Source organism: Sphaeramia orbicularis, chromosome 15 (assembly GCF_902148855.1).
Source record: "Sphaeramia orbicularis chromosome 15, fSphaOr1.1, whole genome shotgun sequence".
Lineage (NCBI taxonomy): Eukaryota > Metazoa > Chordata > Actinopteri > Kurtiformes > Apogonidae > Sphaeramia > Sphaeramia orbicularis.
Genome location: NC_043971.1, coordinates 20,654,961 through 20,669,461, shown reverse-complemented (window position 1 = coordinate 20,669,461; position 14,501 = coordinate 20,654,961). Strand labels below are relative to the sequence as shown.

At 39.3% G+C, this 14,501-nt stretch overlaps 1 protein-coding gene across 1 annotated transcript; it reads left to right on the top strand.

Annotated features, from left to right (window-relative positions):
* Nucleotides 1–593: 593 nt before the first annotated feature.
* On the top strand, nucleotides 594–14,199 carry LOC115434071 (collagen alpha-1(IX) chain). Its single transcript, XM_030155749.1, has 26 exons — nucleotides 594–672; nucleotides 1,697–1,820; nucleotides 2,845–3,238; nucleotides 3,348–3,425; nucleotides 3,512–3,607; nucleotides 3,694–3,747; nucleotides 5,715–5,768; nucleotides 5,852–5,905; nucleotides 5,985–6,038; nucleotides 6,180–6,233; nucleotides 6,317–6,370; nucleotides 6,466–6,519; nucleotides 6,910–6,963; nucleotides 7,122–7,166; nucleotides 7,249–7,302; nucleotides 7,408–7,461; nucleotides 7,552–7,605; nucleotides 7,749–7,820; nucleotides 7,903–7,938; nucleotides 9,401–9,445; nucleotides 9,536–9,568; nucleotides 10,765–10,911; nucleotides 11,364–11,540; nucleotides 12,247–12,337; nucleotides 13,257–13,334; nucleotides 13,615–14,199. The coding sequence occupies exons 1-26, from the start codon at nucleotides 594–596 to the stop codon at nucleotides 13,869–13,871; spliced, it is 2,346 nt and encodes a 781-aa protein (XP_030011609.1). The 3' UTR covers nucleotides 13,872–14,199.
* Nucleotides 14,200–14,501: the final 302 nt, after the last annotated feature.

Sequence of the window (14,501 nt, the reverse complement as noted above, 5' to 3'; positions counted from 1 at the left end):
CTCCTGGATTGAATGGTTCTCCTGTTCAGCTCAAACACTGACCCAGGGATGGCACGTTAGAGCGGGATACATCCTCACACCGGGAACTGGAAAACGTCCATGTGCAGGAGACCTCAAATTTTCTTTTTCAGGAATATGTGAGTAAATCTTTATTTTATGGTGTTTATTTTTTTTTTTAGAAAATTAAGTATAAATTCATGTTATGTTTGATGATTAGTTATGTATCAGTCTGTGATAAAGTAGTTTGATTAGTTTAAACTGAGAGATTAATATTGTGTTCTCTAATGTGAGAAAGGTTGGATGGATCAGCAATTAACTTTTTTTTTTTTTTTTTAGAAATATGATCTTACTGTAACCTATTGAAATGTTATTACATTATAAATTAATATTTGCTAAAACTGAATAAATGGCAGATTTTGGTGCAATAATCAGGCCAAAATGTTCCCCCAAGTTTCTTTTTTTTTCTCTATGTTTGTTAGACACATTTGTTGTTGTCATGTCCCTTTCATTCCTCATTTTTTTTTTTATTAATTACTTATTTATTTATTTTCTGTACTCCAGGCACGTATAGCCCCGGACTCTCAGTCTGAAAAATGCCAGCCTATAAAGATTTGCTGGTGTTTGTAGCACTTTTTGTCATCTTGGGATTGTCCCAATGCCAAAAGTTACCAAGTAAGTTTTTAAATTATTATTTCTGTGTTCTGTTTGACATATTATTGTTTAATACTCTCATTGTAAAACCGTAGAACAACCATAATACTCTCTAGAGTGCTTTAAAAATAGTATTATTCCATAGTGATGTATTAAACATGGTGATGCTATCTTAACCTCAGCGCTCCTGCAACATACATTTTTCTCAACTTTATGGTTAAATTTACTTTTCATGTAACATCTTACTTCTAATAATCATATTTATTGTGTGTCGCTCTGTAGTATTACTGACATTTTCCTGGTTGAACAGTGTTGTACCACAGAATGACCAGCAGGTGTCAGTGTTTGTCAGTTGTTTGTCCATTATTTGCCTTCACAGCAGTGGATCTATTATGTATTTCCTGTTCTCAGTGACTGTGTAGACTGTCAGAGTTCAAGAGGTCATGTCGGGGTTAAGTTGGTACCTCACCCTTCGAGGCTGAGTGTCCTTGTTACCATCGTCTGTTTACACATTGTTTTAGTTTGCCTGTGGTGTCCCACCCGTGGACCCAACTGTTTCTTGGTAACACTATAAGCAGTTGCTGGAAAATGTACAAGACATTCTGTTACAATGTCTTAACAATAGGGAACTGCAATATGACCAGTGTAGATGCCCACTGCAGCATGTTTACTGCAACACATCAAGGTCATCAGAACTGACGTAATTGCTTATTAATTTGACCAATTCTCACACCAGCTTTCGTCCACATGTTTGAAATTCACAGGACACACTGCTGATCTCATTCAGGCTACATCACAAAACCTTCAGTGTTTGGAAAACAGCTGCCAAATCCACCCATGAGGAAAATAAACAATCTTCTCATGTTAATGGGTTTAATAAATGATCTCATTGTACCTGTGAAGCGATTGCCTTTTTAATGAGGATGAATAATGCATCTACTTCAATTATCTGTGATATTGGGGCTGATATAGGATTACAAAGTAGTCCAGAAGACATGATGCTGAATCGCTGACGTCAAATTAACACAAGTGTTTGTGCTCTAAGGTTTTAATCTCCTGGAGGAGTTTCGTGTGCCTGAATCCAGAGGAGTGAGGCAGGTAGATGGCTCTCAACCTGAGGCTGTGGCCTACCGCATCAACCCCTCCATCCACCTACGGAAAACCATGAGGTACCAAAATATTTAGAGTAGCCTACTGTAGTCCATCTAGGAAATGCTGTTATCTTAACTTTTATAACAGAGGTATATGAAAGGTATATTTTAAAGATCATAACTTGTACACTTACATTTGAACATTGCAATAGTAACTTTTACTTTACCTTATTTGCTTTAGATCTCTTATTAGTGTTCCAACTGTAGGTTTTCTTCAGTTGTCTGATAAATGGAACATCGCTTCATTTTGGAACAGATTTTCAGAATAGCTTTTACCCAACAGCAGTCAAAAACACATCTGATGTGAAATATGTTTTAAAGGGATCGGTGCAATAACAGGTTTAATGCTTGTGTGTGAGTGATGGGTTTCTGCTTTTTAAAAAAAAAAATTATTTATGGGTCAAAACACAGTAATGTCCCATCAGAGAGCGAACTTTAACTGATTGCCATTCCAACATTTATTTCAATATAAAGTAGCTCCTTGTTGTGGGTAATACCTTATGGTTCATCTAAAGCAAAAATGAATTTAAAAGTAAAAAATGTGGGTCATTTAGCAACACTAATCTGTCAAATTGTCTCTAAATTGTCCCGTCAGAGATATCTCAGATACCGTGTTTTGACCCTTATCTATATATTTCACCCAAAACCTACTTACTTTAGCTGTTTTTATTCATATTTTTATAATAGGTTTTATATATGATGTACAGTAACAATAACAATATTGTCTTCTATAGTGTTGTATTGTATTGTATTGTATGCTATAGTATTGTATTGTATTGTGTTGTATTCTATTCCATTCATATGTTTTGTAGCTATATTCTTGTCTACTAAATATTATCTTGAAATAAGGTTGCAAGAGAAATGTGTTTGAAACTGTTGAACCAATTTACAGTCATTTGAAACTTCCTTCGCTCCTGCTTATTTACATTCTCATGAAATAAATGCAATATGTTCCCACAAATGGCTTTCATTGTTATTTTCTGGAGAAAGCTGCATCTGTTTGATGTTTTCCAGCTCTCTAACCCTCGCTCTCATGCCACAGTGATGTATACCCAGATGGACTTCCTGCTGACTACTCCGTCATTGCAACGTTCAAGGTGACTAAGGACACTGCCCAGAAGTCCTGGAACCTGTGGCAGGTCAGTGACTCTGAAGGGCGAGACCAAGTGGGCCTTCGTTTCCAGGGCGATACACGCTCTTTGGACTTTTTCTACACCAGTCCTCATGGGAGCCAGATGCTGAGAACCTTTCCTGGTGTGGAAAAGTTGTTTGATGGAGAGTGGCACAAATTGGCGCTGAGTGTGAAGGGCAGTGAGGTGAAGCTGCTGATAGATTGCCAGGAGGTCAGCGTGGAGTCAATTGATGAACCACGGCCGGTCATCCGCCAAGGATACACCTCCATTGTCAAACGGGCTGCAGGAGATCGCTCTGTGTCTGTAGGTTGACATGATTTTAAAAACAACTCTGCAGGAGAATGTTTTGTTTTGCAACCACAACTGAAACTTCTCCTCCTTATGAGCACATGTCCTCCTTTATTTCTTTCAGGTGGATCTTCAGCAGATGGAGGTGTCATGTGACCCTGAACAGGCCTACTCAGAGGGCTGCTGTGAGCTCTCCAACGTGGTGAGTCAGCTCCCATTCAATGGTTTTTCATGCGCTTCATTAGGAGTGTTTCTGTAGTTGAAACCCCTCCTCTCTGTCTGTTGCAGTGTGGAGGTTATGCAGAGATTGGCCTAACAGCTGGAGGAGCATCTTGCAAATGTATGCATGGACAACCTGGAATTCAGGGGCCTCCGGGGCCAAAGGTGAGCATATTTCTTTGCTAAGAGCTGGATGTAGATACTGATAGGATAAGCCGGGTCAGTTAAATTACATTCTTGTTTTTCTGTAGGGTCACATAGGACTTCTTGGAAAACCAGGAGACCAAGGCAGACCAGGAAACTGGGTAAATAAATGCAAAATAGCATGTGGCTCTCATTATGAGTATATACATAAGCAGACACTCTGGATATTTGTGTGTTAAGTTGTGTGTTCTTTGCATCTTTTTCCTCTGGCTGCACAATAAAGAGTTAAAAGTGAACTGTCGGTGAATTACATTGTAAAACTCGTATTCACGAGAAAGCAGCAGAGCTGTGGAAAATGGCAACAGAAGTACAACTGAGACACGACAGGATGGAAACAGATCTGGAAGCAGAAGCTCTTAGCGATAGTAAACATCGGGGCTCCTTTTATAGTTTCAAAACTCATGTCCGCTTTGCAAAAGATTTAGGAGGAAACTGAGATAAACACGAACCAATACGGATGTGACAGTAAATATGTTTGTGTAGCTCTGAAATAGTCATTTGCATCTTTTAAAACACACACGCTCTAGTTTAGAATATGGGGTTTAACACACACTGGCAGATGATCACACGATTTCTAATGGTTTTGCTTTTCCATTTGACAGAAACTCAGCCAAATGTAATGAATCCCAAATACACAAGGAAACCAGGCTGTTAAGTAATGCCCATATCCACCAAAGTGTCTGGTAATGAAACGCATTAGTCTGTTTAACTATTGTGTGAAATTAGCCAAATGTTTTGTTCCATAATTTCTTTTATTTTAAGTGGATAAGGCTGTTTAATTCACCACAGGAAGAGCCAATTTGGAAACAGAGGAAGCAGTCGAGAATTTGATCACAAACAGTGTATTCTGCTGCAGGAGCCTGTTATCCATGCATCAGCGAGTGAACAAACACACTCCTGTTTGATCCTTGAGAGAGACGCAGACATGATTATTTCCACTTAAAATTTATGACTTGTTAATCTCTTTGATGCTTAGCAGTCACTTGTTATGTTGGAGTATTTTTCAACACAGGGCAGAGAAAAAAGTGCTTAAAGAGGGAATATTTTTCTGTTAGATGTGACAGTTTGGCATGTAACACTGCTTTTATACACATTGTAATCTCCCAGCGCTGCCTGAGCAAACATATGTATGGTTGTTCACAAAGGGAGACGCAGAGCACATTTCCAGAGCCGTACATGCTACATATTCATATGCTGAATTGCAGCTGTAGCTCATCTGGCAGTAAACATCTGTCTTGTGTAAGGCTTTGCGTTTTGACCTCCTGCCAGCTTGTGAATCACAGAGCCCCAACATGTTTATCCCCTTCCCTGCTGGCATCCAAGGAGGGCATTTCCTGGCACCGATATATGAACTGTCCGTCTCTGGCGGTGGGTGGTCCTTGGTCGTCAGAGCTATACTGTCTTAGAAATGTCGTAAAGTTCACGGTCATGCCTTTCACCTAACTGTCAGCCATCTCTGAGGTTCAACCTCTGCCCAGCTGACGTTGCTAAAAAGCAGTTTTGGGTGAGATGGACAAATAAACTGACAACACAAAGGCATCCCAGCCTTGTTAAATCTGTTTGTTGACTCAGACAAAATACAGCCAACTGGAAAACACTTTGCTCTCTACTACTGAGGAAGTGAGCATCTGTGCAAACAATGCCGGTCCATTTTGTTGTATTTAGGACCGATGATCTCCAAATCCCGTTGAATATACTTGTGTGTACTTTTCATGAGTGTGACAAATGTGTATTTGGCTGAAACTTGTTGCATGTTCGCACATCTTCATCTTGTCACTAGATTTTTACATTTTATATGAAACCTTTCTTCGCAGTTGCTCACTTTATTTCGGGCCTTGGCCAATGCACAAAGTCTAAGTGCTGCTTTCTCTGAGTCAAACACTCTCGCGTCTAAACCTTGGAGATTCCGCATAGAAGCTGTGTCTGAAGTCATTAGGGATGCTGTCTCAGTAGAAACACTCACTCTAATTTTCACATTTTATGCTCCATTTCTCCTGCTGGTCGACGTACAAGAACTTATTGCAGTGCAACATGTCGTGCCTGTGTATAAGTCAATCGTGTCTTACAGGGGATCAGGGGAAACACAGGAGATTATGGCAATGTTGGTGAACCAGGCCAAAAGGTATGATCTGTGTTTGTATGTTCATAGTCAATGTTGACTCATTGAGAAAATGCATTAATGAAACATCACGCTTTCCTCCTCAGGGTGAACAGGGAATCAAAGGCGAGAAAGGAATGAGAGGACTCTGGGGCCAAGTGGTATTTATCAAGCCCAGATAATGGTTTTCTTTACTCTGATATGTTTTAAACCTGTATTAATTACATGTTGTGCTGACAGGGAGACAGAGGTCCTAAGGGGCTGAAAGGATTAAAAGGGGCAGCCGGCTTCAAGGTAAACTCCTCTGCTGCGTTTAATTAGGCAATAATGAAGTTACAGGCGTTTCATTGGATTTCTGTGCAGTTTGTTGTTGCAGTTGTATAACTTTATAGACAACTCAGAGTCCACATGTTCACATCATGACTGTAATTGAAGGGGGTTCGGGGACCACCTGGAGACATTGGAGAGATTGGGAAACCAGGAGAAGTCGTAAGTGAACCGTTCAGATGTAATTGTTCTTAAGCAAGAGATTATGTAATTGCTGAACCACTAATGTTTTGGTCTCCTTTAAGGGCGCCAAAGGTGACAGAGGACATGAAGGCATTCCCGGGTTTCAAGGAGTAAAGGTAGTACTCACCTCTACTCATATTGCTTCTTCAACTATCATGTTTATCAGTTTTTTTAGTATTTTCTGACTACTGTGATTGGATTTTATTTACAGGGTGAAAAAGGGATGACTGGTCCAGATGGGAGTGTTGGTCCTCGAGGAAAGCAGGTGGGATTCCCTGTTACTGTCATATGGAGAAGATGCTCCAGTTCATCTTAATTCTTTGTCCGTTTCCTTCAAAATCCCCTCCTGTGAGCGCAGAGAGCCAGTAAATCATTTTTAATGTGGTAAAACACTGGAATAGAACTATGTTTTTGGCTTATGTGCCGTTTCCATAAACAACATTAATTCATGCGGCTGGATTTTGGCTGAGATCTGGAAGCCTGAACTGTATCAACATAAGCTGATGAGTCATTGAAGGAAGAGCCACAACCACAATGATAACCTTCTAGATTGTGCTGTATATGGAAGGAGGCTTCATGGTGGATTACATTTCTTATTGATTGAAATATAATGCACATAACTTCACTAATTTTGATTTAAATGATCATTTGACAGGGTATTGTGGGAGATCCTGGAGAGAGAGGAAGTGCTGGACAGAAGGGGCAGCCTGTAAGTATCACTAAATGATTACAATAATTTAGTGTTTTCAAGTGTTTTTTACGCATAATAATTATAAGAACCGTTAAAGTTAAGTCAGTTGTATTTGTCTAAATCAAATCCAAATGTTTTTTTTTTTTTGCCTTTTTGCACAAACCTGTATAAACTAGGGGATCCCAGGAGTTAAGGGTAAAGGTGGCACCACTGGACAGAAGGTAGGTCACACCCACAACTTCACACCTCAACTCTCAAAAAATTATGTTTCCATTTTGTTTAATAATGAAACCATTTCCCTAGGGCATCATTGGAGATCCAGGTTTACCAGGCAGAGACGGTGACCCCGGAATAGAGGTATAATACTGTACTGACCTAACACAGATAATTCTATTAAACTTTAATCATGACTTTAATGACTTTAACTTTAATTTTATTAACTAATTTACTTGCCATCTACAGGCGTATCAAGGACCACAAGGTCAAACTGGGAAACTCGGACGAAGTGGAGTAAAGGTGACTCTTTGATCACAGATTCTCTATATAAATGAGGAAGGACTGGAGGAGTATTTGGTATATTAATTTGTTATGGTTGATTTTTTACAGGGGGAGAAAGGTATCCTGGGGCCGGCAGGAGAAATGGGCCCCCAAGGCCGGACTGTAAGTCACTATTTCAAACATTTCAGCCATCGATGACAAACACATAATACATTGGGTTTGTAAAGTAGTTTGCCATCTTAAAGGAAAATGACAAAGAATAAAGAAGTCTCTGAGGTAGGTTTAACAAATGTTTTGCTCTCGAGGGCCCAAGAGGTTACAAGGGCTCTGCAGGGAAGCCGGGAAGACCTGGATTTATCGGCCCACCAGGACCCACTGTAAGTGCTCCAGATGAATTATCTAAACTCTTCCAAAGAGTCCATTTTACTCAAGTCATTAAACTATGGCATCTCTTCACAGGGACACGTGGGTGTGCCTGGAAAACCAGGGTCCAAGGTAATGCATCCTCATCTATTTCCATATAAAATCCATATAAAATGAGGGCAAAAATATTCTTGACACATTCAGTGATTAACTGACCAAAAAGTCAGTCTACAGTTTGGAGGTGTTTTTGGACTTTTCTGATCCAAGATTTTACCTGTTATTTTTGGCAAAAATTAGGCTATGCTACCGTACATCAAAAACATTCTCAAATGAAATAAACAACGCTCCCCTTCTTAACTTTACTATGTTCGCTTTTACAGAAGCCATGCTGGAAACATTTCATATGTATATAGCCTCCCCTCTTTTGTCAGCAAACTCATAGTAAACATCATGAATTATCACAACAAACAATCATCATCATCATTTAGTTTGCTTTTCAGGTCATGTTGTCTGAGTGAGTCTGGGCAGGAGGTCAAAGCAGCACTAAACTCGCCCCTCAGGACCAGTTCTGTGTGTTTACACAACGCCCGTTGTCGATTACAGAGGCAGATATTCCTGCTGAAACCGCAGTTCAGCTGCTTATGCTTTTGTGGCATGTAGTAGAGCAAACAAATCAGATAAAAAGAACCCACATCTGGATTAGAAAGCTGGCAGAGGTTCGTTTAAACAACTAAAAATATAATGTGTTGTACTAAATGTATTCTCGAAATGAAAACCCAAACAATATTTAAATGAATGTTGTAAATTATGCTAAATAGTGACAGATTATTGACTGTAACTTGAAGAAAATTACAATAACCTTTTTTTTAAGAATTATTTTTCAGTTTTAAAAAGACTCCAAGTGAATACAACGTTCTCTATACAGAGAATTGTACATGTGATTATACATGAAGGCAGAGATTAAGACACGGTGAGCAAACAGTGTGATACAACCTCATCCTCATTTAATGTCTATCATATGTAAATGCTCAGCGGTATTGGAAAATGTGTGATAAATTACCCGTTTTATGTTATTTAAGGTGTAATTCACTAAGCATTACTGCTAGAAACGCTCTGAAAAGACTGTGATTTGTTTTTTTTTCATGGAGGATAGAAGCTGTAAGCAAATTATAGTGGTTTGTAAGAAGCTGAAGTGAAATGAAGCATCAACGACCCTCAGATCTGTATTTACTTCTTCAAATTACAGAAAAACACATTATATAACAGCAACATAACTATAGAATGATATGCAGGCATAAATGCGTCAAAAAGGTGGAGTATACATGTATAGGAAAAAGGTGATTATTATTCAGGGTCAGCAGCCCTGCATTGACATGTCGAACTATAACACAAAAGAAAACAGATGGAAAGCTATCCTATAGCATGGCCTCCCCCTCACCCTTGAATTGCTTTCAGCATCACTGCATCACTGCATAGATGGTCTTGCTTACTGGTTAGTGAAAAGTCTTTCTATTCACGGAGCACATGTGTGAAATTCTTAATACCAAATATTTGCAAGTGCCTATAATATTTTATTTTCCTGCTCTTGGCACAGGGTGACACAGGAATCCAGGGAATCCAAGGAGTTAAAGGTGCACAGGTACTGCCTTAAATTCTTTTACCTTTTTTACTGACTTGTTATTTTTTTCAACTTGAATATGAATTTGAACATGAATCTGTTGTTTTTAAGGCAGCAAAAGGAGTAAAAGGCCCCAAGGGAAGGGTAAGTCATTCTGATGTTGCCATCACATCATGCATGGAGGAATGATTCTCTTTTGTTTTACTGGATTTAAAATATTTCTTATGCCCATAGTGAATAAAAAAAACACTTTGATGTGTTTTGTTGTTTTTTACATACATATTTAAGCCCACAGGTATTTATTTATTTTTTTATGTTAACCCATAAAGACCCAAACATCCACCAGTGACAAAAATCCTCTACTGGTATAAAATATTAAATACCTGTTAATCCACTTATCCTATCAATCCATGTACATAATTGGTGTAAAATACAGTTTGTCATCTTTTCAGGGTCATCAGATATGACCTACTTGGACATTCAGAGGCTCCATAGTGAACATGTAAACACCGTCATCTTCTACAACGTTAATTCACCAGTAAAATGGAATTGGATCAATGACAGTGGATGGACACACTTGGTTTATGTTTAGTTATTGATATCTTTTACTGAAAAAGTCACTTGTTCTTCAGTTTTCTCTGTTTTTGATAAAATAACGCTCAACTTTAATCTGAGCTTTTATAAACACCTACATGATCAGTAAATAAAATATAGGAAATTACCTCATTTCACTTAAAAATGCAAAACACAAAGTGTACTATTTGAATAAATGGTGACAAATCAGTAAAGAAAGGTTAAAAATAGGGGACTGCCATAAAAGTATCACTGGATCTTTATGGGTTAAATAAATAACCATGAAGTGTATGTTCCATGACCTTCACAGCAGATACACGTTATACAAATGTAGGATAATACACAGTAGCCCACTGGATTGAATAGGACATGAGAAGACATGCAGATGTGTGGGTCTGACTGGTGTCATATCAAACATTACTGGTTCATTTTTGTTTGACAAATAATTTAAACACATCAGGAAGTACTCAAGATGTATTTACTCATTTAGATAGAGGAAGAGTGTGAATATTGGTACAAAGCCACTAATTTATGTAAAGGTCTAGAATTCAGATATTATACTTAATTGTATAATCACACATGCTACATCCTCAGATTAATTTATTTTCCCATTTGTGGTCTCTTGATGTTTACTCTCTGTTATTAAAATGAGAAAACCAACATTTTACACCTGTCTTTTTTTCTGTAAGGTTCATGTCAAGTGCTTCCAAAACATGTTTTTCTTCATGCTGAATCCTTTCCCTGTTAATGTTGTTGCTGCTCTGTAGGTTGGAGACAGGGGTGAGCAGGGTCCTCAGGGAGGACGGGGAAAGCGTGGCTCGGAGGGTCCACCTGGACGTTCAGGTCCTGTTGGAGTGAAGGGGGTTCGGGGTGAAGGAGGACCAGATGGATTTCAGGGGCCTCCAGGACCACCAGTAAGAAAAAATACAAGCCTCTGGGTTTTTCTTTATAGATTTATTATTAAAATACTAGGAGGACTATCTACTATATCTATCTATAGTACTGCTGTTCAATCTCCACTCTTCATGGCACTAAGTGGGAATGATGCCAAAAAAACAGAAATTATTGGCACAAGTAGCTAGACTGACTGGCACACATAGTGTCTGCTCACGGCTTTGGTGTGAATAACACATTTAAACAGTTACTCATTAGTGTGTAGTTTGTAGTGACTCACAGCAAGGGTTTCATTTAGTGTGGCAATAAATCCATAATGAGCCTAAGGAAATATTGTTGGCTTCATTTGTTCGCTGCATTTCCTCAGAGAGGCAGCCATTGCTTCAACATGCTCTCTCCTGTAATATTCCTATTACATGTCCCACAGTTGGGTCCCGTCCAGTCATGGATGTGGTAATGATTTGTCACACAGGGCCCAACCCTCCCGGCTCAACACGTGATTGAGGTTTGTAAGAAAGTGGTCCTGGAGCAGATGTCCACCTTTGCCAATTCCGTGAAGAGGACATGTGCTGCCGTTTGTCCTCTCTATGGGGACGTGCCTATGGGTGCCCCCGGTCCCCCAGGACAGAAAGGACCCTCTGGACCTCCTGTGAGTTGAACTGCTTGGTTCTATGCTTTTCCCCATAGACTTCATTGCTCAGAGTCACTGGTTTTAGGTTCCATCTCACCTCCTGTAGACCTTTAGCTGCTGGAGCGCTGTACATTGTCCATACATTGCTCGTTTCTGTCTGCCTGGCTGAGTAAAATGCAAACACATTGTGAGGGTCTGGACTGGACTAAGAGAGCTGAAGTATTTGGCAGAAAAGCTTGGAATGAAAACATGACGATTTTCCACGTCTCCATGAGGACAAATAAGGAGTCACAGACTAGACACTTGGTCTGTGTTGAATGGTTTTTGGAGAGTATCAAGGCTGTCTTTGGATTGGAAAGCCTTTTCCACATTATTATACAGTGTAGAACCGATTCATGTTCCACAACTTCTTTAATCACAACGAATCTGGAGTTGATACCCTTAAAGCTATGAATATTTAAAAATATTCCACTATATTAGATTATGGCTTATGTTGTAGAATTGAATGCCAAACCAAGAATAGTGACGAACCAGTACTGTACAGTGTTTTCCCAGCAGGAGATGAATGATCAGCCTAATCAATCTCAGTCTTTTAGGTCAGAGGTGACTGGAATTGTAATTCATGACTTGAAAAGAGTGAATAGGTAGAGGAAAACCTGCAAGATTTATACCGAAAACACACAAATGATTAACCATGTATTTTTGTTATTGATGATGTTGTCAGGGTGACCCCGGTAATGATGGTGATGAAGGAGAAGTGGGTCCTCCGGGATTTTACGGAGAGGCCGGAGATCCGGGCCGTCAAGGAGACAAAGGTGTGGAAAAACAAGGCTGAAGAATATATTTATTAAATTGCCTAACATCAAGGTCATAAGTCAGCAAAGCATGTTTCAGAAAAATCTATGAGTGTATGATGTATTTAGACTTAAAATTTATACTTAAAATAGCAATACCACCATGTAAAACACTCCATTTGTCAAAGTCCTGCATTCAAGATTTTACTGTAAATGACTTGAATGCAGTCGTGTCAAATGACTTGTTGAACACTAATATCATTATAACATTTGTGTGTCAGCATATATCGGGCACTGACTGTCATCATACTATGTCTGCCTGCAGATTTAGTGTTAAGCCCTACTTCAGTGAGAAGAATCTTATTTTGTCCCGCTGCCACGATACCAGTGAACGACAAAAAACTGATGTTTTTCCACTGATTATTTTAAGTCCTCATTTGTTTCGCTTTGAAAATGGATAATCTCAATCAACTGTAGTATGGGTATAATGTATCATAAAATGAGAAAAGTATAAGTACTAATGCAAAGTGCTTATTACTTAAGTAAATGTACTAAGTCTCTTTCCACCACTAGAAAGCACTTGCCTATATTTTATTATGAAACTGCTGCATCAAGTACTAGATGAGGCTGTAAAACTTAGACTAGACTAACATGTATGTTCTCGGCTCTAATTTATGGTTAGAGGGTCATAGAATGATGTCACATTTATGGTGCATTCACACGCCAAACCAATGAAATTGAATAATATTTACAAGGTGTTTTAAGCTTGTATTTAACAATGATCTCAGTAACACATATGGTCTTTAATCAACATGAATGGCATGTTCTTGAGTGTAGCTCACTCCACAGGGAGCAGCAATTTGGCTGTTCTGTTGTCATTTCTGCAACGATACAAAAATCTGTGTCTGTGCGTGTGAGACTGTGCATGTCTGGATTCCAGGTGACAGAGGAGAACAAGGTGATAAAGGACCTAAAGGCCACGGCCCAACTGGCCACCCAGGAGATCAGGGACCAAAGGGTAAATTCATCTTCCAATACTTACATTTATTTGATGACTTATAAAAATGAAGCATTAACGGATGTCCACATCTGGACTGGTGACTTATTTTACCAGTGAAATTCAGCTGAGTCTGAGCTTCAAATATCGGGAAAGGCAGGAGAAATGCAACATGTGCCAAAAAAGAAATTATTTTTCTGTGTAAAATCCTGTTCTTGGAATCAAAGAAAAAAAAAATCGTAGTCAGCTAAGTGAGCAGACACAGAATCATGAGGACTAAACATTTTTGCCTCGATAACAGGTCAGCGTGGACGTCTGGGAAGAGCCTTTAACGGCCAGCCAGGGAAGCAGGGTGAGAGAGGCCACGTAGGCCGGCCGGGTCTGAGGGGCCACCCAGGTCTCAGAGGGCCCCCGGGTGTCTGTCTCACCTCTGGGTGTGCCACTCTGTTGGGCACCACAAGTGGCACCAGTGGCACCATTCGCACCAGTGGGACCAGTGGGACAAGTCAACCAGTGCCTCGGCCAACACCTCGGAGGTTGAGGAATCGACGCCCGTAGAGGAAAACATCAGCGTGGACGGAGAATTGAATTTTGGGCTTACAGGAGTAAAACACAGATTGTTTATGTTGATATGTGCTTGGTCAAATAAATTTAAAGTTTCATGTAAATATGTATCCAAAGTGAGATATGAAGAGCAAATACTGAACTTCAAGGAAGAGTGTGAACATGTCACTACCGCAGACACCTACTGAACAGACAGCTGATATTACGGAGTTTGGTAACAATATATTTGTATAAAAATGGCCATCATTATTTGATAGATTTATTTAAAATGCTTTAACAAGTTTGAGTTGTCTTTAAAAATCTGTTCTTTATAATAAAAATAAAAAAAGAATCAACTTGTGACAGTATTAATGTCTGACAAGGTTTATAATCACAGTTGGGATTATAAGAGAAAACGATGCTTTAAAACACGTGTCAAACATACGGCCTGTGGGCCAAAAACGGCCCTCTGAAGGGTTCAATCTGGCCCCCAGGATGAATCTGCAATCAAGTTGCATTGATCACAAAGCTAAATTCTGTATTTTTCAGTTCCAGACACCTGTTGGTAAATTTTTTGTGTATTTGTAGATCCACTATGATCTGTAAGTTGTAATGCACATGTGTAAATGATAAACTGAGGCATAA